This window comes from Agelaius tricolor, unplaced genomic scaffold, assembly GCF_023055355.1.
Source record: "Agelaius tricolor isolate 1412-34295 unplaced genomic scaffold, bAgeTri1.0.p SCAF_19, whole genome shotgun sequence".
Lineage (NCBI taxonomy): Eukaryota > Metazoa > Chordata > Aves > Passeriformes > Icteridae > Agelaius > Agelaius tricolor.
In genome coordinates, this window is record NW_027269279.1 from 7745636 (window position 1) to 7769533 (window position 23898).

The window sequence follows — 23898 nt, forward strand, 5'->3', positions numbered from 1 at the left end:
ATCTGAAACACCACCTATATGCTGACTATTGCAAAAATAGCACTAATTTGTCATAACCACTGCAAGCTGGACAGGTCAAGTGAGTTCATCTCAGTGCACATTTCTATCAGATGAAAATGTACAATGGAAAATCAGGTGTATCATCTACCAATTAAACACAAACAAACACAGTTTGTTTTGTAACTCTTCTTTAAAACAACAGATGTTAGGTTAAATCTCATGTTCAGGCATTTATCACATCTGCTTTCTGTCCCCTTGGAAAATGTATTCACAATAGAGTTCAAATTATTACAATGAGATTTGTCAGCTGAAACCTAAAAGGGAGTTCAGGGAATAAACATTTAATTCTAGAAGGAAATAATTGGTGTTTAAAAGCTTTAAACTTGTTTTCAGTAGGTTCACATAGGCAAAGCTCCATTACAGGCAGTGTTTGAGACCTGTTGTAACCTTCATGGTGTCTCCAAGGAGATATGAGGCCAGAGGAAGAGGAGATGAAGAGAAGTCTACAGGGCTGGGGAGCCTGAGGGTGCAGGCTATGGACCTGCAGCACAAGCTGCAGAAGCCACAATGCACCCACAGCCTTCCCTGGCAACAAGAAATACTTCTGACCTTAAAAATTAATAAATCTCCACTATTCTCTCATAAAACTGGAGCCTGCCAATGCATAGGCACTGTGAAGTCTGTAGCAAAGAACTTGCATCATCACCTTTTTTACCTTAGTGGCTTTTATGAGGATATAGAAAGGTCTCCCTCACCTTCCAAGTCTGGAGAGACATGCAGAATGCTATTGATATAGACACTTCTTTAACTCAAAAGGAGTAGAATTTGACTCAATTATCCTGCATTCTAACAGTAGGGAAAAATGAAAATATTGCTTTGAAGAAAAGGGTTTCATTGCAGCAAAATTACATGCATCTAATACGGTATAATCTAAGACTTGTCATTCCTATAGGTAACATTTTCTCTGTAGCAGCTCTGAGTTTAAATCCTGCAAGGTAAGACAACTTTGATCAGGCCCTAAACCAGTTCTCTTGCCAATGTCCCTGGCCTCTTGTAACTGTACTAAAATATTAACACAAAATATTTTTGGCCAAACGACACCTCCTCCTTTGAGAGACTCCTCTACCCTCACACAGCCTCTCCCAATCCATTTACACGCTCCACCATTGCCCTTCCAGTTCCACCTTTGCTATCTTCCAGGAATGTTACTCATACCAATGTGCTGCAACAACTCAACATTTTGTTCTTCCCAACTCCCTCAGTAAATGGCATCTGTCTCTTGAAGTCACCAGTGCTTTGTTCCACAGCCCCAGTGGATGGGGGTGTGTGTGACTAACTTGGCACTCCACCCTCCTGCCCCCAGAGTCACTCTCTAGCTCTTTAGGAAGGCTCATTTCCTCAGAAAAAAAAAAAGAAAAAGAAAGCTAACCAAGTTCAAGTGCCTCTGGAATTTTGAAGTGAAGCACATCCACCAGTTATTGTTATGTAGCATGTCATGATAACAATAAACTGCTCTTAGGGAAAGAATAAACATCATTCCCTGTCTAAGCATGCGGCTGTTTAGGAGATGAGCTTCAGGAACTGCTCTCTTCAAGGCTCCAGAGGCATCTGTCTGTTAATTCAGCAGCAGAGCAGTGCCCTCCTCACTGTGGCCCTGATGTTACACATAAATGTCATTCCTTTAGAAAACATCGAGAAGCTTAAAAATAAATACCTATAAGTAGAAGCAAGCATTGTGGTTAGTTTTGAATTGCCTTTATTGACATTTATGTCTGGGGTTCTGTTGCTGCACAATTCAGAGAGCAGAACAAGCAAATTCATTTCATTTAGGCCAAAAGTGGTTTGAAGTTGTTTGAAGGGCAAAAGCCCCTCCGAATACCATTTACACACAGAACACAAGAGCAATCTCCACCTTTACTTTGGGCCTTTAATTCTGATATATTACAAAGGATTTCACTAATTTTACTTCAGTGAAGCAAAAACAAATCAGATGTGGAAACCCAGCTCATTCTGCTTTAGAAGCTCTTGGTGCAGCAAAGCAGAAAAGTTCCTCAAGAAGCTTCACTTAAGCCAACTGAGCTATAAGGAGCAGTTTTACTTTCTGTGGCCTCTCCATTTGCATGGCTGGAGAGAGGGAACCATTAGTGAATGTGAACAAATTTCCCAGTTTCCCTTCTCTTACAACACAGAAACATGTCACATGCAGCAGAGCCTCCTGTGAGTGAGGCTCCACTGAGAGTTCCAGATGGGGAGAGAGGAGAAGATTCTTCCTACAATCAGCTCTCCTCAGCACATGAGCAGCTACCTGAACTGTGCCCTGGAGACCATTCCAGCTCTGAGGAAACATATGCTTCTATTGTAGAAATAGCCCTCTCCAGGGAAGCCCTACTGCTCAGGATGTTCAAAACTAGGCCAGACTTCAAAGTGGCAGCAGCACAACAGAAAATAGATGGCAGAGGTTCTTCCTTTGCCTCCAGCTCCTCATGGCATTTCACTGTTGTTAACTGGAAAGTTGAGGAACTCATAGTGCTGCAAACTCCATGTGGCACTTCTAAACCATCACTTGCTCTGCTGCCATCCCCTTCTTTTGTGTTTTGTTTTGTTGATGAGCTTCACGTAGCCTCCAAACAGTGAGTCAGGCTTCCAGCCCTGCTGATACTGCCCCCAAGAAAAGGCTCCAGGAAAAATTACTTCTCTTTCAGGAAGCAATAAAAGATCTCTTTCTTCCTCAGGTCTGCTGCAGAAACACGAAAAGAACTTAAAAGAAAAAATAAAAAAAAGTTCAGTAGGTGAGGGAAAAAAACAGACAAAGCTGAATTCACAGGACTTTGTACTATATAATCACCTCCACATACACTTCTGTATACACTTCTGCTGGTTATTTGAATCAATGCTTTAGAAAATACTCTTTTCAAAAGGAATACATCCACATAAAAGCTGTACCACCAGACTCTAGCTTACCTTCTTGAAGACATCCACTGAAAAAGCAGAGAAAAAACATATTTTTTCCAGCATGTTTAACCTGGGAAGGCAGACAGCAGTTTCAGTACTGTTCTAAAAGACCTATTTAGCATTTAAGCACATGAATAATCTTATTGACTCTCTGAGCAAAGTACTCAAGTCCTCACAAGACCAGAGCCTTACTTGCTTCTGGTTGTGTTTCCAAACAGAAGCTAAACTCTTTTTCAAACAAGACCATGGAAATCCAAAGGTGCAGAAGTCCTTACTTAGTCACCTGATGGTTCACCATTATCCACCCTAAACAGTCAGATGTTTTCAGAGAGTAAGGATCACATCTTTATTTACTTCTGTGAGCCACCTACTGTATCTTGTGTGTATCAGACACTCCTTGACCAACCTCTCACACACGTACATCCCTCGTGGCTTTTCCTGGTAGCCTCAGAAACCCAGGGGGTTCTTCCAACTCACAGTGCTGGTCTATGGGCTCAACCCTGCACACTTTGGGTGAAAAGACATCTTGTTTTCTGCTTAGTAGGCATGCACTGTAATGAAACTTCTATTTTATCACTAAACTGTAACCTCCTGGACATATCAATGTACTCACACCTGACCAGCCCACCCAATAGCACAAAGGACAGGGCTCAATCACCCTAATGTAACAAGCCTAACTCTAAATCCTTTATTAGTTGTACCTGAGACAATGTGCTGACGAACACAAGCCTTAAGGAATGGGTGAAGATTTTACAAATTGTGATTTCCCTTCAGCATTGTCCTGCGGGAGCCGTCCACGAGGGCATCCCTGCTGGAGCATGCAGTGTGTCATTGCTGGAGCATGCAGCGTGTCATTGCTGGAACACGGCAGAGTCCTCACTAGAACAAGGCAGTGTCCCCGCTGGAGCACGGCTGTGTCCCCGCTGGAGCACGGCTGTGTCCCCGCTAGAACAAGGCAGTGTCCCCGCTGGAGCAGGGCAGTGTCCCCGCCGCCCGCCCCGTCCTTGACCCCGCGGCACCGCGGGGAGACGAGGGGACATTGCAATATTAACCCTGTGGTTTTGATGCCGCAGACACAAACGCCCATCGCCGGATGAGCCGCTGCCTCCCCGGGCGGTGCGCAGCGCAGCCCAGGGCTGCAGCCAGGCACGCCGCTCGCCTCTGCCCTTCTCCTATTGCCCACTCGTGCGCCAGCTCGGATGAAAACCCCGTTTCGTGCTGCTCGCTGCGGGGCGAGTCCGCTGCCCACCGGGAAGGCGGCGGCTCCCGGCGGAGCTCCCCGCTCGCAGCGGGGACGGCCCGAGGCGGGGGCCGGTCCCGCCCCGCCCCGCCCGGCCCGGCCCGGCCCCGCCGGCCGCCCGGGGGCCGCGCCATGTGCCGCCGCCCGCCGCGGGGCCGCGCCGCGCTCGCCGCCGCCGCGGAGCGTGCGAGGGGCGGCCCGTGCGGGGAGCGAGCGCCGGCAGCGGGGACAGCGGGTCCATGGAGCACAACCACCTCCACCTCCACAACGGCTCACTCCTGGCGCACCACCGCTATGGCTGCGGCTTGGGGTACGCACCTGTGGTCTACTACAGCCTGCTGCTCTGCCTCGGGCTGCCGGGTGAGTGCCGCGGGACGGGCGAGGCTGCGGGGCCCCGGCAGCGCCCGCCGGAGCGGCTCCTGCCCGCTGTGCGGGGCGGGGCGGGGCGAGAGCAGCGCCCGCCGTGTCCTCGGGATGCCCCGGGCTCCGCGTGCCCGGCGGGATGAGCGCGGGCGGTTCGGACAGCAGCGTTTCTCGGATAGCAGCATCCCCCCGACAGCAGCTTCCCTCGGATAGCAGCTTCCCTCGGATAGCAGCATTCCCCGGATAGCAGCATCCCCCGGACAGCGGCATTTCCCAGACAGCAGCATCCCCCGGACGGCAGCATCATCTCCCCGCCCGGAGCGCTGCTGTCCCGGCGCTGACTCCCTCACCGGGGTTTGTCCCTGCCTGCCCTCGCCCTCACCCCCCCGCCGGCTTCGGGCATCCTGACTTTGAACTTGACACACAGAGTCAGCCTGTCGTGAAATTTCTGCCATTGTTTTGTCCATGCGGTACCCAGAGCGGTACCCAGAGCGGTACCCGGACGGCCCCACCTCGCCTGCCCGGCCGGCAGTGAGCACAAGTGTAGCTGCCGAGTTTTTCTGCTGCAAATTCCCACCCGACTCCGTGGGGCAGGGCTGGCTTTAGGAAGGGACGCGCCACCACCAGGAAATTTGAGTGGGGAAGGAGCACGCTGTCAGGAGCTCAGCAGGCAGTTGTCATACTCGTGAGCCTGTCCCTGTGGCTGGTGGAGCAGGACAGGAGGTAGAGAGTCCAGTCTTGAGGTCAGTGCACTGCAAAGGCAATGGCAATGCTGACGCTGAGACCCCTGAGTGCAGGTACAGGGCTTGGAGGAAAGTCCCAGCTGACAGGCACCAGTCTCCAGAGTGTATAATCCTGAGCAAAATTTCCTGCTTAAAAAGGAGACAGAGATGAGAGATAGGAATGCTTGGAACAAGAAAAGCTAGAAGCATCATAAATAAGAAAGGAAAGGATGTCCTAAGCTTGGATGTGAACACCTGTGAGGCTGCACTGCCAGCAGGCAGCCCCAGCATCACATCGGCAGCACTGTCTGAGCCCAGATGGGCACTGAGCAGCTGCTACCCCGAGGGGTGCCTGGGGCTGCCAGTGAGATGCCTCAGCACTCAGGACCAAGGGGAGCTGCTGTCGGCAGAGCTGCCATCCCAGCACAGCTTGGGTGCACAAACAGCGTGTCTTGCTCACTGGCTTAACACCTCCAGCCAAGAGTGACTTAGAGTGATCCCAAGGACAGGTAGAATAAGTTGGGGAAAAGTTCTGATGCACCAAGGTGAATTGGTATTTTAAGGTGTGGTAAAGGAGAGTTTGGTTGTGTCTGTGTAGAGCCACACATTTTAAGTGCCATGTGGAATGGCAAGCAGCAATGATAGGTCATAGTCTACAGTTTCTAAATGCTTGTTCACCTCAATTTCTTCTTCAAGCAATTATTTCATAGAAAAATTTTTAATCAGGCATGAAGAGAAGCCTGCCTCTGAGCATCATGCATGCAATCACCACTCTGTATGAATTGATGTTCTTTGTGTTGTTTTGGTTTGGGGTTTTTTTCCCCCCATTTCTGGCTTGTAATTAAAATTTCCCAATTGGCTAATAGTTCAGAGAACTGGAAAGTTAAGTCCTGTATTTACCCACAAAGGATGCACGGCACAGGCAAGTGTCTGTGCTCCAAACCATTGATGAGTCTTAGCCCTGACCTGAAGAGACCCAGCCAGCAGGGATAGCAGGTTGTTTCCTCTTTATTAATTCCTCAGGGGCTGCTTAGATGTCCATAGTAATGACAGGCTCTGAATTCAGCACCAGTCCCCTAGAAACTGAGCAAGACCCTCTCAGGATTATCAGGTGAAGCAGTTGTCATGAAGCACTCATACCCTTTGTATGTTTCTGAAATGGGGAAAAGTCTTGCATGCACAGACAAGAAAAATCATTTAATGAACATTCTGCACATACTTGCACTAGTTCCCTGAGGATGCTGCATTGTAATTACAGACCTAACACTGTCATTCTAGGAACATGGTTAAAATCAGATGTGGTCCAAATTAGCAGTGGTCTCCTGCATTTCTCAAGGGATCAGACATCTGTTGATTAGAGCAGTGGCACCAGTGCCAGTGCTTAACAGAGCTAGCCAAAGCATGTGGTGGCACAGCATGCTGAGTTCAGTGGGCTTAGATCAGGTGTGGATGTGTCCAGAGCACATTGAGGACTGGCACTGACACTTGGACTCACTGCACATGTACAGTATGCTGAGTAAATGCACAACTGAGTGCATGAGAAATTCATGAGACTGCCCAGAGATGAGAACAAGCTGGATGTGCTTAGGGGAAGACTCACATAGCCAGGCTTCATTGAGGATGGGGTACAGGGTGACACCAGTGTTAAGAAGAGCTTTTCATGTTTTAATTTGAAGCTGTTCTTCATTTTTTTAACATTAGAAATTTGTAAAGGTAGGAGACTTTATTGGCTGTTAGAAAAAGAGCCCTGAACTGCATGGGATCTTAATTAGCTCAGTGTGATGCCAAGAATTTAAGAGAAACCCTGTCGTGCATCTGTCCTCAAACACAGCACTAGTGCAGTGTTTTGCTGAAATGGAAAGAGTTAAATCCTTGCCACAAATCTTGGCGAAACACTGAGGAGAAGGGAAGCCAGTTAACTGTTTCTACCTTTCCTGCTGTACTGTCTGAAGGAAATTTCACTAACTCAACAACTCCACATTGAGGCCAAGCGCTGCCAGGCCTGGCTGTGTGTGCAGGAGAAGCATCCTCTGCCTCCTGCCCTTGTATAAACCAGGCACTTCAGCAGACCCTGCTCTCAGCAGTGGCTCCTTCTCCCTCTCTGTTCAACCAGGCACCAGAAAGCCTGTAAGAAGCAGAGAGGAGAGAGAGCAAAATGAACTCCCTTCAGCCCTGCTCAGGCTGCACCCACAGAGGCACCACTGCAGGCTGACCCTGCATGGCTGGTACTGCTCCCCAGGTGGCTGCAGCTCTGCCAGGGGTCATCATGCCAGCTGGGCCAGGAGGCTGCTTCTTTTCCCTCTAAGCAGAGGCTGGTAAGACAGAGACAGTTTTCTGAAACTTGTTTTGAGCGCAGGCGTGCAAAGGTGTCCCACAGGTACGTGGTCCTGCTACCAGGAGTGGGGTGTCTCAGGATAAGGCTGCAGGGAACAAGAAGAAAATGCCAGGCAGAGGCACTGGGGAAGATTTCATGGAGCATTTATTGTAGCTGTTCTGCAGCCCTTGCACTGTTAACCCTATACTCCCCTTGTCTGTCTCTCCCCTTGAGAGAACCTCTGAAGAGCCTGCAGTTAGCTGGGAGGCAAGAGAAGGGCTGGAAAAAGTCTTAATAGAAATGTTCCTTGCTTTAGTGAGAGAAAATCTAGGAAAGGGGTGGTGTTGGATGTGGAGGAGGGAATAAATTGCATGGATTCAGTCCAAGAGGGGGCTGGTAAAGGTGAGAAAGCAAAGATCAACAGGTACCACTCTCAGTCAATCCCTTTGTCAGTGAGAGCTGCACAAAGCACCCTCACCAAAGGGCTCCTTCTGTGGTGGAGCCACTGAACACAGCCAAGAAGGTCAGGCACAGAAGCAGCACTGCTTGCTGCAGACACCTGGCTTTGACCTTGATTCCTGCTTCATCAGGGGGAGCAGCAGCAGTGGAGTTGCCTTGCATGCAGTCACTTTTCCATCAGGAATGGAGTGTATTGCTGCTGAAAGGACAGAGCATCAGCATTTCCTAGATCAGGGTCTGGCTGATCCAAGTTCCCAGGGCTCATCTCCTCCTGACAGTGTGAGAGGCAGAGTGAAATCTGGCTTCCTTAGCCAGTCCCAGTGGGATTGCTAGTTCCATCTGCTCCCCAGTCAGCTGCCTACCTGGGATGTCCCTTGGCTCCAGAGATCATTGCATCCCAGTGACACAAAGCACAGCACCTTTACAGCATCTCCAGGAGGCAACAGACTCACAGCAACATCCCAGGGAAGTGCCACTCCAAACTTCAGGAGCCTGGCCCACAGCTGCTTCATTTATATGTGCATCAGGCTTTTGCAGTAACCCAGTCACACTGATCTAAATGTAGATTCAGGACTCCACAAGTTTGGGAAGGCAGCCTGGACATGCTTGGATGCTCCCAGCTGGAAGGTGTGAACAGGTAGAGTTCATGTCAGACCTGCTGCTGAACAAGGTGACGTGGGGATGGGGACAACCTGGGTCATTGAAAGCCCAGCCAAGCACAGAGTGCATTCACAGGGCTCCACGTGGAGGGAGAGAAGCTGCAGTCCTGACCTGGAGGAAACTGTCAGCTCAGCAGGGGTGCCTAACTGGTTTAACACTCTGTGAAGAGACAGATACACGTTATGGACCTTGCCCTGACAGATGACAGATTGGCTGTCCTTGCACAGCAAGGCAGATGCTTCCTAGGGTGTTGGATTGACACATGGTGCACTGTGCCAGTGCAAACTGCACTATAGCCATAGGCATAGAAAAGATGGAGACCTGATCCTTCTGGAGCCTTCTCTCTCTATAAAGTTTGGAATTAGGAGGCTGTCTGGGAGATGTGCATGCCTGGGTCATCATCCTGGCAGGGCAGGTACTGTCGGTGGGCTGAGCAGCCCTGATCAGAGACCACCACTGTGCAGCAGCCCAGCTGTGCTCCCTGCATCCCTCAGCTGTGTGGGGGAACGAGACCTGGAGGGCATTGCTGTCCCTGTGCCACAGCTGTGACCCAGCTGGTGCCACGAGCAGAAAGGGGCACAGCCAGCAATGTTTGTTGGTGACTCACGTGGCGTGTAGTAGCAGTAAATGCCAAAGCAGGCAGAGGGAGGTGTACACAGAGCACACAGCACTGTGAGGTGTCTGACTCCTTTTGGATTCTTGCCATCTGCTGCCTAGTATATTCTTCTGCAATCACAGTACAGGCTTCTGATTAAAGAGACCATTTCCAACACCTGGATAAATAGCCTTTCTCATAGCAGCACACCTGAAAAATAGAAGTGCCAAAGGAAGATCTGAAAATACGAGTGGGAGAGTTGTGACAATGTAGAGTTATGACCTTGAAAAAACAGCATTCTTCTGCTGCTCCTCATTAGTGAATAAGAACAAAACCCTCCTGAGACCTGATTCAACCACCCCTTTTACTCAAAGGCCATATATTCTCTGACTTAAAATCTGAATTGGATACAAGGCCAGTATGTTGCATCCTACTAAAAAGGTGACAAATAGGTTGCCAGAACTTTAGCTTGGCTATTGGAGTAACTGAAGGGCATTACAGCTCATTTACAGTAGCAGTACTGGACAGAGGGGAACAAAACTGCTGCTAACATGCTTAAAATGAGTCATTTCCTATAGTAAAATGAGTGCTTGTTCTTTAGGAGAGGAAAACCATTATGTAAAGTAATAGATTCATTCTGTTCCTGCACAGAACTGGTGACAGCAAGGTGTGCAGATGGGAGTGATTTCCTTTGGCCAGTACATATGGAGCCTGTAGCTGCTAAAATCCTGCAGCCTGAAAGACAGCATGTGGCTGAATCCATGCTAATGCATGGATTGTGGAGAAGTTGATTGTACATTTCTGGATGCCACTAGACAGAGTGCAATTGCTAACTTTGGATTTCTTCTGCCACGTCAGTAGGAAGCAGCACTGTCAGGGCTGTAATGATAATGAGGTGCCATATTTGGGAGGCTCAGCAGACTATGAAGTGCACAACCTTGCATGGCAGGCTGCTAAAATGGATTGGAAAGGAAAAACTCCAAAGTACATTTTTCCTTGAAATGACAACGACACAAAAGAGAGAGCACAGCCAGTTTCCACGGTAGGTGGGTAATGCAGAGCCCCCAGTTGTTAAGAAGTCAAAACATTCAGAAGCACTAGGCAGTCTAATATCCTGCTGTTCTTCATCCACCCCCTTACTTAGTTCTCTCCTCCTCATCCTCCTTCTGTTCCCTTCTGTCAGGAGGGGGTGAATCAGCAGAAACAAGCCAGCAGAAGGCCTTTAACCACACACGTCACGATTTGGTGTGGGCAAACAAACAACACAGAGATGTCCTGGTGGGCTGTGTGCTCTGCTTTCACACACCAAGGGCAAAGCACTCCCTGTCCACAGGAGCTTCCACCTGCTGTTTCAGGTGGTCTTTTTGAGCCTAAAATTTCTTTTCTCATTTGATTTGAGACACCAGAAAAGGAAATAAAGCCAAAATTCACTTCTTGAGCACAGGAGGCCTTACACACAAATCACTTTTCATTTTGCAGGATATGTACTTACAGATACTAAAACCTGATGTCTGGAGTGCTCTTGGTGCTGCTCTTGGGGTGACTTCATGGGAGAAGACGGTATTGGGTTGTCCCTCAGGTCCCCAGTGTGGTTGTGCAGAGAAAATGAAGTGCAGGCAGCCAAGCAGAACCAGAATTAGCAGTACAGAAAATGACCAAAAAGAATTTTATCCCTCTATCCATGGAAGAAAAGAGAAGCTTCCCTGTTGTAACACTGAAATCTTCCCTTCTACCACCTGAAACAGAGTCCCTGCAATGTACAGTCATTAATCCTCTCCATCTTCTCCATCATATGGAGTATTGCCTGCATGGACAGGTGCTCTAGAGGTTGCTTTGGGTCTCAAGACAAATCACCTGTCAGTCAGTTACATCAGACTAGGTTATTTCTCACATATTTGTTCACTCCAAGTGTGTTTTCTTCAATGTCCTGACTAGCACACTGAAGAGTGATATATCTAGTGGGGATGCAGTATATTCTCCATGGGGGAATAAAGCCAAACTGCAGTGGTTTTACAAAGTCTGTAATTTCCTGCATACTGTGTAAAATTGGCATTGTCTCTGATAAAGCTTGGCCATGGGGTTTGCAAGCATGAGCTCCTATTGCATTACCTAATGCTTTAGGAAGACATAAAGACTGGTTTATTTTAGCAAAACCACAATCAAAGGTAAAATCCTCTTAATTATTCATGTTGAGTAAAGAAATCATGGCAATGTCCTTATGATATCACATCCTCTCTCCATCCCAGTCATCCCATGAAACACCTTTGGCACCTGCCTCAGTACTTTGGCATTTGGTATCAAAAGGGTAGAATGGTTTTGTCACCCTGGAGCTTGAGTTACTCAGCTTGAGACCCCTTACACTGCACTGACAGCCCACATTTAGAAGGCACAGACACCTGCCAAATGAGACACCCAAATTGCCTTGAAAAATCCCTGTCTGTCCAGATACATTGCATGAATAACCAAATTCCTTTTATGTTTTCTGCATCATTTTGCAGATCACTTTTTCTGTTCCCAGCAGCAGTTTCCATTAGAAAGCTGTACTGCTCTAGTAGCAAGATGCAAAGCTAGACTTTGAGATGTGCATTTTAGACATTTTTATCCTTGTGTGGTTATCTCTGAATAAGGCTTTGGAGTGGCTGGAGGAATGTCTGGGATTCTTTAGAGACTTTCTGCTCTGCAGGTCCATCTCAGGAAAGGTGGACAAGGAGGGTGAAGATGGCAAGAGGAGAACCAGATCCCTGTCACATTCACACACGTGTGGCCCCAGTGAGCCCAAAGCAGACCTCCCCACATCCTAGCCCAGTGTTCCCTCTGGGCCATTCTCATACTGCAGAAACAGCCCTATTTTATACAGACTGCTCCAGCAAGCCTCCAGTGGTCTGGGACAGCCAGAAGCAGCCCAGTACAATGACACCTTTCTGCCAGACAAGCTGCTGCACTCCAGCCTCAGTGGCTGGCAGGCTCAGAGGGAGTATCAGCCCCTGGCAGCTCTGTGCCAGTGCTGTGTCTGTGCCCTCCACCAGTGAGGGAGTGCTTGTGCTGGACTGAAATCCTTCTCTGGCCTCTGTGACCCACTGAGGGCTAGTGCCAGCTGCAGAGCAGAGTACCTCATTCACTGCATCCTTCCCCAGAGCCATCTCAGCTAATAAATGCTGTCAGTGAGAAAAATGGCCCCAGAGGCCAGATTTCATTGTCAGAGCGTGGCCTCTGGCGCTGACTGTCTCATTCACTTGTGACTTGTAAGCACAGGGCTGTGCTGTGTTTTCCCTGGCAGTGGCTAATCCAGGCTCCTGCACACAGGAGGGAGTTTGGGCTGTCCTGGGCAGGAGCTTGGGCATCCTCTACATCCAGGTTCTCTTCCACCCTCAGAACTGGCATGGTCTGTCCCTGCACATGGGATTTTCTAAGCACAAGCCACACGAGGGCCTTCATACAAGATGTGAAATCTCCAGTAGCAATCCTGCATCCATGCCTACCATAGTTTTATGATGTTCTTTTTTTTTTTTTTTTCTGGCATATATCCCCTCTCCATTCCCTGGGAGATGATGCAGGCACTAGCAGAAGCTGACAGCTCTTCCCTCATGGGGTGCCTTGCTGTGTGCTGTTTGACAGCATTCAGACAGCTGAATAACAAATAAATCCATTTATTTTCAAAAATCAATCCTCACAGGAACTCCCTGGGAAGACAAAATTTGTATTGCACTAATTATATTCTATAAAGTATCCCTTTATGCTTCACAATAGTTTAAGGAAGGAACTCAGGATATGATAATAAAAAAGAGGAACAAACTGAAGCACTGTTCAGTCTGTCCCCATCTGCTCTAGTGCTGAGTTTGATCTACATTGGTTGTAAGAGGAAAATGTGGACCTACCCTATCTTCTTTAAGGGCAAACAGCATCCAGAGGTCGTTTAAAAAGATCACATGACCAGCTATATCCAACATGAGTAATTATAATGTATTTGCATTGCCACAGTATTCTTGTTTTGTTTTGTTTTGTTTTTGTTAATAACTTCTGTTATGTAGCACCTTTGTCAGGAATCACCCATTGTCATCAGCTTCTCCAGAGAGCTCCCACACAAAATAAGGGCTGAATGCCATCCTCATCTCCAGTCTGGTAGCTATTGGTGAGCAGCTGTGTTAGGAGCCGTGGTCAGATCTGCCTGCTGGACACAGTACCTGTTTACATTTGAATATTGCCTCCTAGCTTAGAGGAAATCATCTATTCCCATCAAGCCAGAACATCCCTTTTTTCACTGCTTTTTTTTTAGCATATTGTACTTACATTCTTGGAGTTCTTAAATCTGAGAAGGAGGTGTTACTAACATTTTTTCTGAAGCAACTTGAAATTTCCCATTTGTAAGCTGTCTCTGTGCCAGTCAGGTGACCACTGCTAAGCCTGCAGAGAAGTTTCACACATCACACAATAATTTGTGGTGATCCTAGCAACAACTGTGTTGGGTAAAAGCTGTCCATTATACTCCATGACCTCATGTTTATCATGCTCAGTGAGCAGCACTCGTGGCTCCTCATGTAGGTAGTTTATAAAGCTGAACTGCTGAACTACAGAATCACCTTGTTCCCAATGCAGGGAGCTGCTGCTTGTGCTGTAAAGGCCACTTGACTGCACAGGCTGCTGTGTACGTGCAAAGTGCTCTCAATTAAAACCAAAAAAAAACAAAAAAAAACCCCCACAAATAAAGCCCAGAATTATGCCTATTTCTTCTTTAGACAGATACAACCACTCCTGCTGAAGTTCACATGCAGTGAAAATAGTCACTGAAAGGAGCTCTTCAAATGCCCTGCAAAGGCCATGTTTAGACACTATTTGAGTGATGGCTGCAATCCATGAAATGAGAACTGGGGTAAACCTGTGCCCTGGGGCACAGGCACTGCTTTGAGGCACAGAGGACTGCCCAGGCTCTGCAGCCAAGGCAGCACAGCTTTGCTATGGGAAGTAAACCCAAACCCACACAGGGACCAAAGTTACTCCTAAAGGAAAGTCCCTCTCAGACACAAAGGACCTCAATGGTGTGAATTTTGGGGCTGCAGTTTGTACTCAGAAGCTGATAAATTCAGAAGGGATGTCAAAGGAGGGATGTAGGTGTCCTGTGATGAAGCCTGGCTGAGTTAGAAGGTTGCCTTAGAAGCAGCCTGGAACAAAGGTGTTTGGCTATCAGAGACTTTGGATGCTGTGTCTCAAATGTCTCATGTCCTCATGCCTGGAGGAAAAGAATTGAGGCTGCCATTTTGTACAGTTGCTGCTAAATCTGCCAGCAGCACCTCAAGGCTTCAGCCAGCTAGTCCCCAATCAAGCCCTGGTTCTCAAACAGATATTTATAAATTCAGACTACTGCACTGCAGCAAGTGATGCTGGCATAAATTCCCATCTGTCATCCCCTAATCATCTCCCAGCACACTGATCAATCTCTTTCAAATTCAAATGATCTTAACCACTTAGTATCTAGAAAATACTCTGCAAGAAATGGGCAGAGTACCATCCAGGACAGTTTAGGGGTGCTGACTTATCCAGCAGCTGTATGTAGCTCCACCTACATTACAGCAGAGACAAATATTTTTACATCTCCATCATCATCATCATCATCATCTCTGCCACAGTTCTCATCACAGACTACCATGCTAGTGCAAGAATTAGTGTCAGCAGAGTTAAAATATGATCACAAATACTCTTCTATCACCTTTCACCCCCAGTGGGTAATTTTTGCCCAGAGGAGAGCAGCACACTGAGGAGACACTCAGGAGCTACTGAGAGACTGGCACAAGGACACAGTTGGTCACAGAGTGGTGTGCCCTCCCACTTCCCATTTTACTGAGCTTTGGATACTGTTTGAGGACACACCAAGGACCAACTTAACACTGGCTAGGAAATGGATGAAGGACTGAGGCATCCATAGCTCATCCACACTTTCCCTAAAGTTTGCAGCAGCAAAAATACTCACAGACCCTGTGCTAAGACACTGGCATATTGGCAACTTTCTGCTGCACCCCAGAATGTGTCTGCTTTCCCAAAGTAAATGGTGTTATTATATTTCATATCATCCAGCAAGAAAAAAGCTCTAAAGTGATCCCAGGGAAAGCATTTCCAGTACAAGATACAGTAACCCTTGCAGAAAAAATTGGGTAGATCTGGTGTGTACTTTGTCAGATCAATTTTCTAATCTGCCTCACCAAGCAAGGCTTGCTGGCCTTAGATAAATAACTTACATTTCAGCACACTGCTGTGTGTTGAAACCCTGAGAGAGGCAGGGGCAAAGGGTACAAGGGACTGCTCATAAATCTGCTCCTGTGGCAAAACAGAGTGGGGTTAGAAGCAAGCAGCAGGAGCCCTGCAATAGATAGAAAGTGTGAGGAGCAGGGCTGCTGTACCTGCACACAGCATGGCTTCAGCACCCCTGCAGGAGCTGCTCTGGCAGTCAGGCAGAGTTACCAGCAGGGACCAGGGCCTTCAGACATCCCCCTGCTGCTCACTGGCTCCAGCTGCTGGGGCTGGAATGAGTCAAATCCAGAGGATTTAAAGAGCAGATGCACCCCATGGGTCACATCCAATATCTGTGAAGCTGAGCCAGTCAGCCTGGCTGGCCAAAACCAGCAGTGGCTGCAGAGCCATGATAAACACTCCAGCTCGAGGATTTCCTTGACAGTACATCACTCACTGCATCTCCAGGGCTCATCAGCAGGCACAGCAGAGGCATTTCTCAGCAAGGAAGTGAAAAATGACACAGCAGTTTTGGCTGTATCACCTCTTGTCTCCCACGTCTGCACTGAGCTGAAATCAATGCAGTTGCATTCACGTTAATGGAGGACAGAATTGGGAAAATTCCCCTAAAGGCAATTTGAGACAGAACCATTGGAAAGATCGTGCTTCTTTTTCTCTCTTTTTTTTTTTAATATAGGGAAAGAGTCAGTTGATTGTCATGTTTGGTTTAGTATTTTTTTCCAAGAACAAAATTAATACATTCAGTTAACACAGAAATAGGTGAGGGCTGTTAGTCAAGATCATTCACTCTGCTGTGGTTCATTTCCATGGTGGCAGAAATCTGCTCCCAGACAGCAGGCTTTGAAGGCATTCGTGAAGGAGGAAGTTTTTTCAGTGCCAAGTAAAACAGTTTAAAAAAAAATCAACAAAAAAACCCAAGCATTTTCAGTTGTAGGATTGTCCTAAGCTGTCATTACCTTTATGTTACCAACTTCCTTTTTCTCTGGTTTAAAGGAATCTTTACAATTATTGTTGATTTGTTTTGGGAAATCCATCAAAGCTGGCAGAAATGTTTGAAGCACTGAATGCCCAGAAGAAGTGATTTACAGAACTTGGGAAAGTATCAACTACAAGCATTTGGCAGTCATTTGTACAGTAAACCAGATCTCTGATTTTTAAGCACTTCTTCAAGTATTCTAGCCAAGTGATACCAGCCTCTGATGGGAACAATCTTGTCTGTCTCATTCTAGCCAAACTGATAGTAGGAATAATAGGAATTTTTCTTTTTTTTCCAATTCAAGACTGCACAGTAAGTTCTAGTAAACAAGAGGAAGTAGTTAAAATTTGGCTACACCTTAGTTCTCCAGCAATTCTCTCAAGTACTATAAGGGCTGTTTATATTCACTACCCTTCTCATTCATCCCTTATTATATGAAAAAGTAAAAAAAGCAAGGTGGGAAAGAAGAATAAATGTGTGAGTGAGCTTTGTTCTCCTGCTACCACTCCCTTTGTGTGCTCAGACAGGAGCCCCAGCACCCCCTGCTCAGGTGCTGGATTCCACAGATGAGAGCAGGGCCACATGCTCCTGTCATTGCAGCAGCTTCTCTGAGAGACCCCACTGGGGTGTTTTCCTTTTGGTTTCTTGAACTTTATTAAGGTGGCTATGTTGCCAAGTGCTTGAACAACTTCAAGGAAGCGCTCAGAAAATCTGATGCTACTTCTTAATAGCTAACTCTGTGTTTCTTTCTCCACAGCAAACATCTTGACAGTCATCATCCTCTCCCAGCTTGTAGCTCGCAGGCAGAAGTCCTCCTATAATTACCTTCTAGCTCTAGCTGCTGCTGACATCCTGGTTCTCTTCTTCATCGTCTTTGTTGACTTCCTCATGGAAGACTTCATCTTAAACAAACAGATGCCTGAGGTACTGGACAAAATAATTGAGGTTTTGGAGTTTTCTTCCATCCACACGTCGATTTGGATCACGGTCCCGCTGACCATCGACCGCTACATCGCCGTGTGCCACCCCCTCAGGTACCACACGGTCTCCTACCCCGCCCGCACCCGCAAGGTCATCGTCAGCGTCTACGTCACCTGCTTCCTCACCAGCATCCCCTACTACTGGTGGCCCAACATCTGGATTGAGGACTACATCAGCACGTCTGTGCACCAAGTCCTGATCTGGGTGCACTGCTTCACTGTGTACCTGGTGCCCTGCTCCATCTTCTTCATCCTGAACTCCATCATCGTGTACAAGCTGCGGCAAAAGAGCAATTTCCGCCTGCGAGGGTACTCCACGGGGAAAACAACAGCCATCTTGTTTACTATAACTTCTATTTTTGCCATACTGTGGGCACCAAGAATAATCATGATACTTTATCACCTCTACGTGTCTCCTATAAACAACAGCTGGCTGGTCCATATTGTGTCGGACATCGCCAATATGCTGGCGCTGCTGAACACTGCAATTAATTTCTTCCTCTACTGTTTTATTAGCAAAAGATTTCGCACAATGGCAGCTGCCACCTTGAAAGCCTTCTTTAAGTGTCAGAAGCAACCTGTGCAATTCTATACAAACCATAACTTTTCCATAACGAGCAGCCCTTGGATTTCCCCAGCCAACTCTCACTGCATCAAAATGCTTGTTTACCAGTATGATAAGAATGGGAAGCCTATAAAAATATCACCATGAAAAGGCCAATAGTTGGAGTTTCTGGGTGCAAGTTCCTTTCAAGTGGTTACATCTTCAGGATGTAATTTTCTGAAATGGCTGTTTTGAAGAGAGGTCATTTGATTTCATTTCCCTGGGCGGCCAGGGGCAGATCAGACTGTCGAGAGGAAACAGGAGCACTTGATTTTAGGAGCAAAAGTGAGAAGGCAAACACCTCCATCTCTTATATAGCATTTTGAATATGCTTCAGAGTTCAAGTCTTAGTGTTCAGTCACACTCCAACGTTTTGCATCCCAACACTAGTGCAATCCAAAATCATCAGAAGGGCAAAGCCACAGCAGTGTTTAGTTACAACCTTTTAAAACACAACAAAACCTTACTTGACCATCAGTTTGCTATCGAGAAAGTAAACAGATGCTTTTGTGTACTGTGGAAGGTGCCATTTCTGGAGTGTGCACTTGCCAAAAATGATGTGTCGATTCTGGCATGAAATGCCACCAGACACAGTTGTGCTGTCAAGGCCTCCTTGCAGGAGGCAGCCTGTGAGACACAAATGGTGACAAGCCTGGTTGTGGCTCATTTGAACAAGCTTGAGGACTGATACAGTACCTGTTGCAGCCTTGGCATGGAAAGCAATCCTGCAAGCTGCCAATATTTGCGTGTTTTAAGTTGTTATTTAAGAATGTGACTGAGACAGGGGAGCTCAAGGGAGGGAGGGAGGGATGTCTCTAGAGCCAAGAACAAAAGCAGCATCTTTCCCCAACTATTTCAGTCATGGTGTCTAAGGACTTTCAAGGGTGAAACCAAGTCCTGCCTAAAGGACAGTTCTCACTGAAGCTGCTCCTGTGAGCAGTGATCAAAGCCTTCAAGTTCCTTCTTAATCAATACAGATTCTCAGTTATCCCCTGTGTTCAGGCCTTTAGGAATTACCATGTTAAAACCTTAACTTGAGATTTTCTCCTGATGGATGATGCCATCCTCTTGCAGATTTGCCATTTAGTTGTTTTAAAAAAAACCCAAAAAACTGTGAAAGAAATTAATTAAATACCCAACAGCAGTAAAAACATTGAAGCCTTAGTTTAAGCTGATCTAAGTATTCCACTTATTTAGAGGAGGTTAGCTTCTCTTCCTTCACACTCAAAAACAAACATCCCATCAATGCTGAGTGTAGAAAATAAGAGATTTACAGGAAGGCTGAAAATGCATTTTTAAAAATTTCTTTCCCTTTCAGATCTTGGCACGTGGTCTCTGGGAGCCACATGCCACAATCTCTTTATTCACTGGGCACTTACCAGAGGGCAGTGTGTGTGGTGTGAGGGCAGCGAAGGTGTGTGGTGAACACAAGCCCAGCATGGTCAGTGCACACAGCAGAGCCTCAGGATCAGTGGTAGCTTGGTGCTAACTGTGTTTGTGCCTGTGCCCATCTCCATCCAGCAGGGAGCTCGTGGTGCATCAGGAATTAACACAGAGAGGACCTCTGAGGAGAGATCCAGTCAGTCCTGCTATGGTGGGATCAGGGGGCTGAAAAAATCTCTCTAAAACACATGGATGGCTCAGCTTTGGTGCAAATCCCCTAAGAAATGCCAAGTGAAGTCCTGCTGAGGACAAGAGCCTGGTTCCCTTGTGCCACAGAGGTGGTGTTTGCACAATGCCTGGTACCCACATCCTGCAAGAGCCAACCCCACCAGAGCTGAGCTCAACTCCCCCAGAAGGGAATGGCAGCAGAAGGCCCAGGCCATGCATACCAGGCCATGGACACCAGGCCATGGACACCGGGCCATGCATACCAGGCCATGGACACCGGGCCATGGACACTGGGCCATGGTTACCAGGCCATGCACACTGGGCCATGGATACCGGGCCATGGACACCAGGCCATGGATACTGGGCCATGTACACATGGCCATGGACCCTGGGCCATGGATACCGGGCCATGGATACTGGGCCATGGATACTGGGCCATGTACACATGGCCATGGACACCAGGCCATGGATATTGGGCCGTGGATACCAGGCCATGGACACTGGGCCATGGACACCAGGCCATGGACACCAGGCCATGGACACATGGACACTGGGCCATGTACACCAGGCCATGGATATCAGGCCACAGGCACAGCATGGAGAGGTGCTCCCCAGAGAGATCCAGGCTCGCTCAGGGCAGAGAGGGGATGCCCAGAGGCCTCCCAGTGGCAGAGCTGCTCAGCAATTCTCTGTGGGGGGCTGAGGCACCTCAGGGACCCCACAGCCAGAGCAAGGACAGGGGCATATCTGGGGAAATGGGGGCTGAGGGCAAAGCTGAACCTTTCCAGCCTCACCCACCAAAAGGATGGTATCCATTTCAGTGTCCCCAAAGAGAATGAGGAGCTTCTCAGTCTGTTGGCTCTTCATCCTTGTGATCTCAAAGCTTCACCCTTGCAATAATAAAGTGTAAAAGGGATGCTCAGCCTTGCTGTATTGGTCATGACAAGGTTAAAATTATTGCTCCCTTTATAGTGTTTTACAGAAAATCAGTTTTGTGGCCATCCTCCCTGCCCTTCTCTCAGAAACCTCCCCCTGGTCTTTGTCAGTTGATAGTAACCAAAGTTATCTTATGGAAAAGGTACTGTACATTTCATTTTGGAAAAACACTGTATTTATAACTTATTTTTATTCTACATTTGTTATGAGGAATGCTTGTCTGAGTTAAATGTGAATGAGTCTGAAGTGCAATATCTATATAGATAAGTGGTTCATTTTTTGAGAATGTATCTATTGAAAAAATATCTATTTATACAAGAAGTTCACTATTCGACTTAATATAATAGTAACCTTAAAGAAAATAGTGAATGTTTAGGGCTTTTATTTATTAAAAAAATTCAATTAAGTGCATGGCATATGCTGCCATTCACATGCTGTGACTTATTAATTTTTGTAACATAATGTTTATCCTGCAAACTATCAATGTCATCCGATTTTTTCTGTCCTGATAATGTATTTTTGTAAATTACCGTATTTAAAAACAAAAATCTTTCTGCATATTTTTTCCCTATGAAAAATAACACATTCAGTTCTCGTAACTTATTTGGAAAAGCTCACAATCGTTTTCCATATCCTTTTAGGATGACAAGGTGCAATTTTCATGTACAGTGGATTGATCATTTCACTTCTGGTAATGCAGGGCTTTAAAAGCTTGCTTCCAAACCCCTTTGAAGTTAAAGGGAAGGCTGCTGGTGGGTTTTGTCATTGGTTTTTCCAATCCCTATTGTTTTAGGAGGGCTTTGGATCAAGCTGTGTCTTGTTAGCAAACATTCAAAGCCTTCTTAGAGTCCAGTTTGGATAATAAAGCCTTGACTTTTTAGTCTGCCATATGGGAGCTGCTGTTGATAATACTTGCCTTATTTTTGGTTGTGTGAAGCATCTTGCAATGACTGTTGCTAACTAGCCATTGTCTTGCTGTATTATTTGTACCTCCTAATTTTCCAATAGAAAAACTTAACCAAGCACATATAGTGTCATTATTTAGGGAAAAAGTATTCTGGAGACAAAACCATCTTTGTTGTGGAGATGGTCTTTTGTACTCTAATTTATATTTCAAGTATCTACAATTAGAAAAAATAAGCTGTGAATGGACAGTTTTACAATTACTTATAGGTATGCATTCTTGAAGACCACAGCTAGGAACAAAATACTTTTTAGATGAGTTGCTGGTATATAAAATTATGGGACCTATCACCTATTTAAATTGTGAATATTGATATTTTCATAAGTAGACAATATATTGTGTTTGACGAACTTGTTTGTATTACAATAAATTATGGTGCATAACTTACTACTGTGTTTGGAGCTATTGTTTGATTTATGGATTCTTATTATATACTTCTGATTTATAGATACTTATGATACACTACAAATAAGAGATAGAAAGTGGATTCTGAACCTCAGAAGACTGCACATGGAAGAAACCCGACATTTTTTCAAATGAACATGACTAACACTGCAGATTTCATACCCCCAGCAAATATAAAACTATCTGGGATCAAGCTCCTTATTTCTCTGGAGAAGTAAAAGGACATGAAAAGGACAAATGATACTAAAACTAAGCAGAGAATAAAGAAGAACTGACCAGAAAATTTCAAGAGATCAGAAGAGATCAAGAGATCAGAAAATGTCTTAGAGATCAAACACTGAAGGGTTAAGCACATTGAGAGGACCGTGCAGGCAGTGCTTGTCAGATTTCCCTGCTGTAAAAGGCTTGGGAAGGGGTTTTAAAATACAGCTTCAAAGAGACAAATGAGGGGAAAGGGGCACTGTCAGACTTGATGGAGCTTATCAGAGTTGTTCCTTAAGGAAGGAGCCTGGGGTCTCCCTTTCTTGATACTTTCATTAACAGCTGTGGCATGAGAAGTACTGATGAAGTGTATAGGTTATAAAAATGGAATTATACTGCAGAAGACTGAAGGGCAGGTATTTCATGTAAGAATCAGATGGCCTTGCAGATTGCAGTGATAAAAATGGGATGAATTCAACAGCAATAAACACAAGGTTCTCCCCTTGTATGCCTCTAACAATACATTTGCTATAAAACCTCAGCAGTCAGAAACAACCAAGAACCCAGTTGTGCCAGCTGGGCTTGAATGACAATGAGTCACCAACACAAAGCAGCTGAGAAAAATCCCAGAATGTAATCACAGACACTTCTAACAATACAGCACAGTATTAATTGCATTTTCTAAGACTTCATGTGCTATATGCATATGTATATAAAGGGATAAATAGCAGTACAGAAAAACCTGATGAAACTGAGCTGGAACAAAAATAAGCAGTTACCAATTTTTCCTCAGGTAAATTTGTCCTGGAAGTTAGAAGACATTCTAACTAGCAAAGCAGAGAGGCTCAGCAAAAGCCTTGCTGGCAGCCCAGATCTCCCCACTGGTTTTAAATGGAGCCTGGTGGGTTCAGGCACAGAATTATGAGATGAGGCAGGTGGCAAAACACATTGGGACCTAACTCAGCTCAAAGGACAGCAGAGGTGTCCATTCATCCCATCTCATGCTGAGGGGCAGCATGAGAACCATGAGAGCCAGCAGCTACTCAGAGCAGTTCCTGCAGTGAGCCACAATTCCCTCAGCAGTTCTCACTGTGGGTGCTGCAGGTGGGACCACTCCAACACACCCCACTGAACTCACACCAACTTCTGCCTCCGCTTTCTGTTCTTCAAACACCTCTTTAAGCCCACCAAGAAGAGTAGAATTTTAAAAAGCAGCCTCATTTAGTCCTTAACAATTAAATAATAATCCTACTCTTTGCAGACTGGGGCTGGATTTGCAGGATCTGCATTTCTGACAGGCTGCAATTAATTCCCAGGAGTTGCCGACACACTGAGGGGGTTGAAAGGCTCCAGTCTTTTGTAATAAATAGGCATCAAAAATGAATTTACTATTAGCTTCCTACAGAGAGCCAAATGCACATAAATAGTTATTACAATTACAAAATTGTATCAAAAAATATCAAAGGCTCATGTTTTCCTGCCTTACCAACAGGCTAGAAATGCTGCTCCACCTATTTCTCCCAATCTGCATCTTTTTCTAGCAGACTAAACAGACAAGATGAACTGCAGGCAAAAGTATGATATTGAATTTTACAGCCTTACAGATTAATTTGCTGCAACAGAAAGTTCTGAAGACCTTCAGCTGTGCATGGCTCAGCACTGGCTTGTGCTGTACA

At 46.3% G+C, this 23898-nt stretch overlaps 1 protein-coding gene and 1 long non-coding RNA gene across 2 annotated transcripts; one reads left to right on the forward strand and one right to left on the reverse strand.

Moving 5' to 3' along the window:
* Positions 1-1739: 1739 nt before the first annotated feature.
* LOC139598138 (uncharacterized) lies at positions 1740-4634 on the reverse strand. The gene is made up of 2 exons (XR_011681813.1): positions 4511-4634; positions 1740-2757 (listed from the first exon to the last, which is right to left on the reverse strand). It is a non-coding gene; the product is annotated as an uncharacterized lncRNA (long non-coding RNA).
* GPR139 (G protein-coupled receptor 139) lies at positions 4300-22003 on the forward strand. The gene is made up of 2 exons (XM_071444119.1): positions 4300-4552; positions 17279-22003. The coding sequence occupies exons 1-2, from the start codon at positions 4432-4434 to the stop codon at positions 18211-18213; spliced, it is 1056 nt and encodes a 351-aa protein (XP_071300220.1). The 5' UTR covers positions 4300-4431; the 3' UTR covers positions 18214-22003.
* Positions 22004-23898: the final 1895 nt, after the last annotated feature.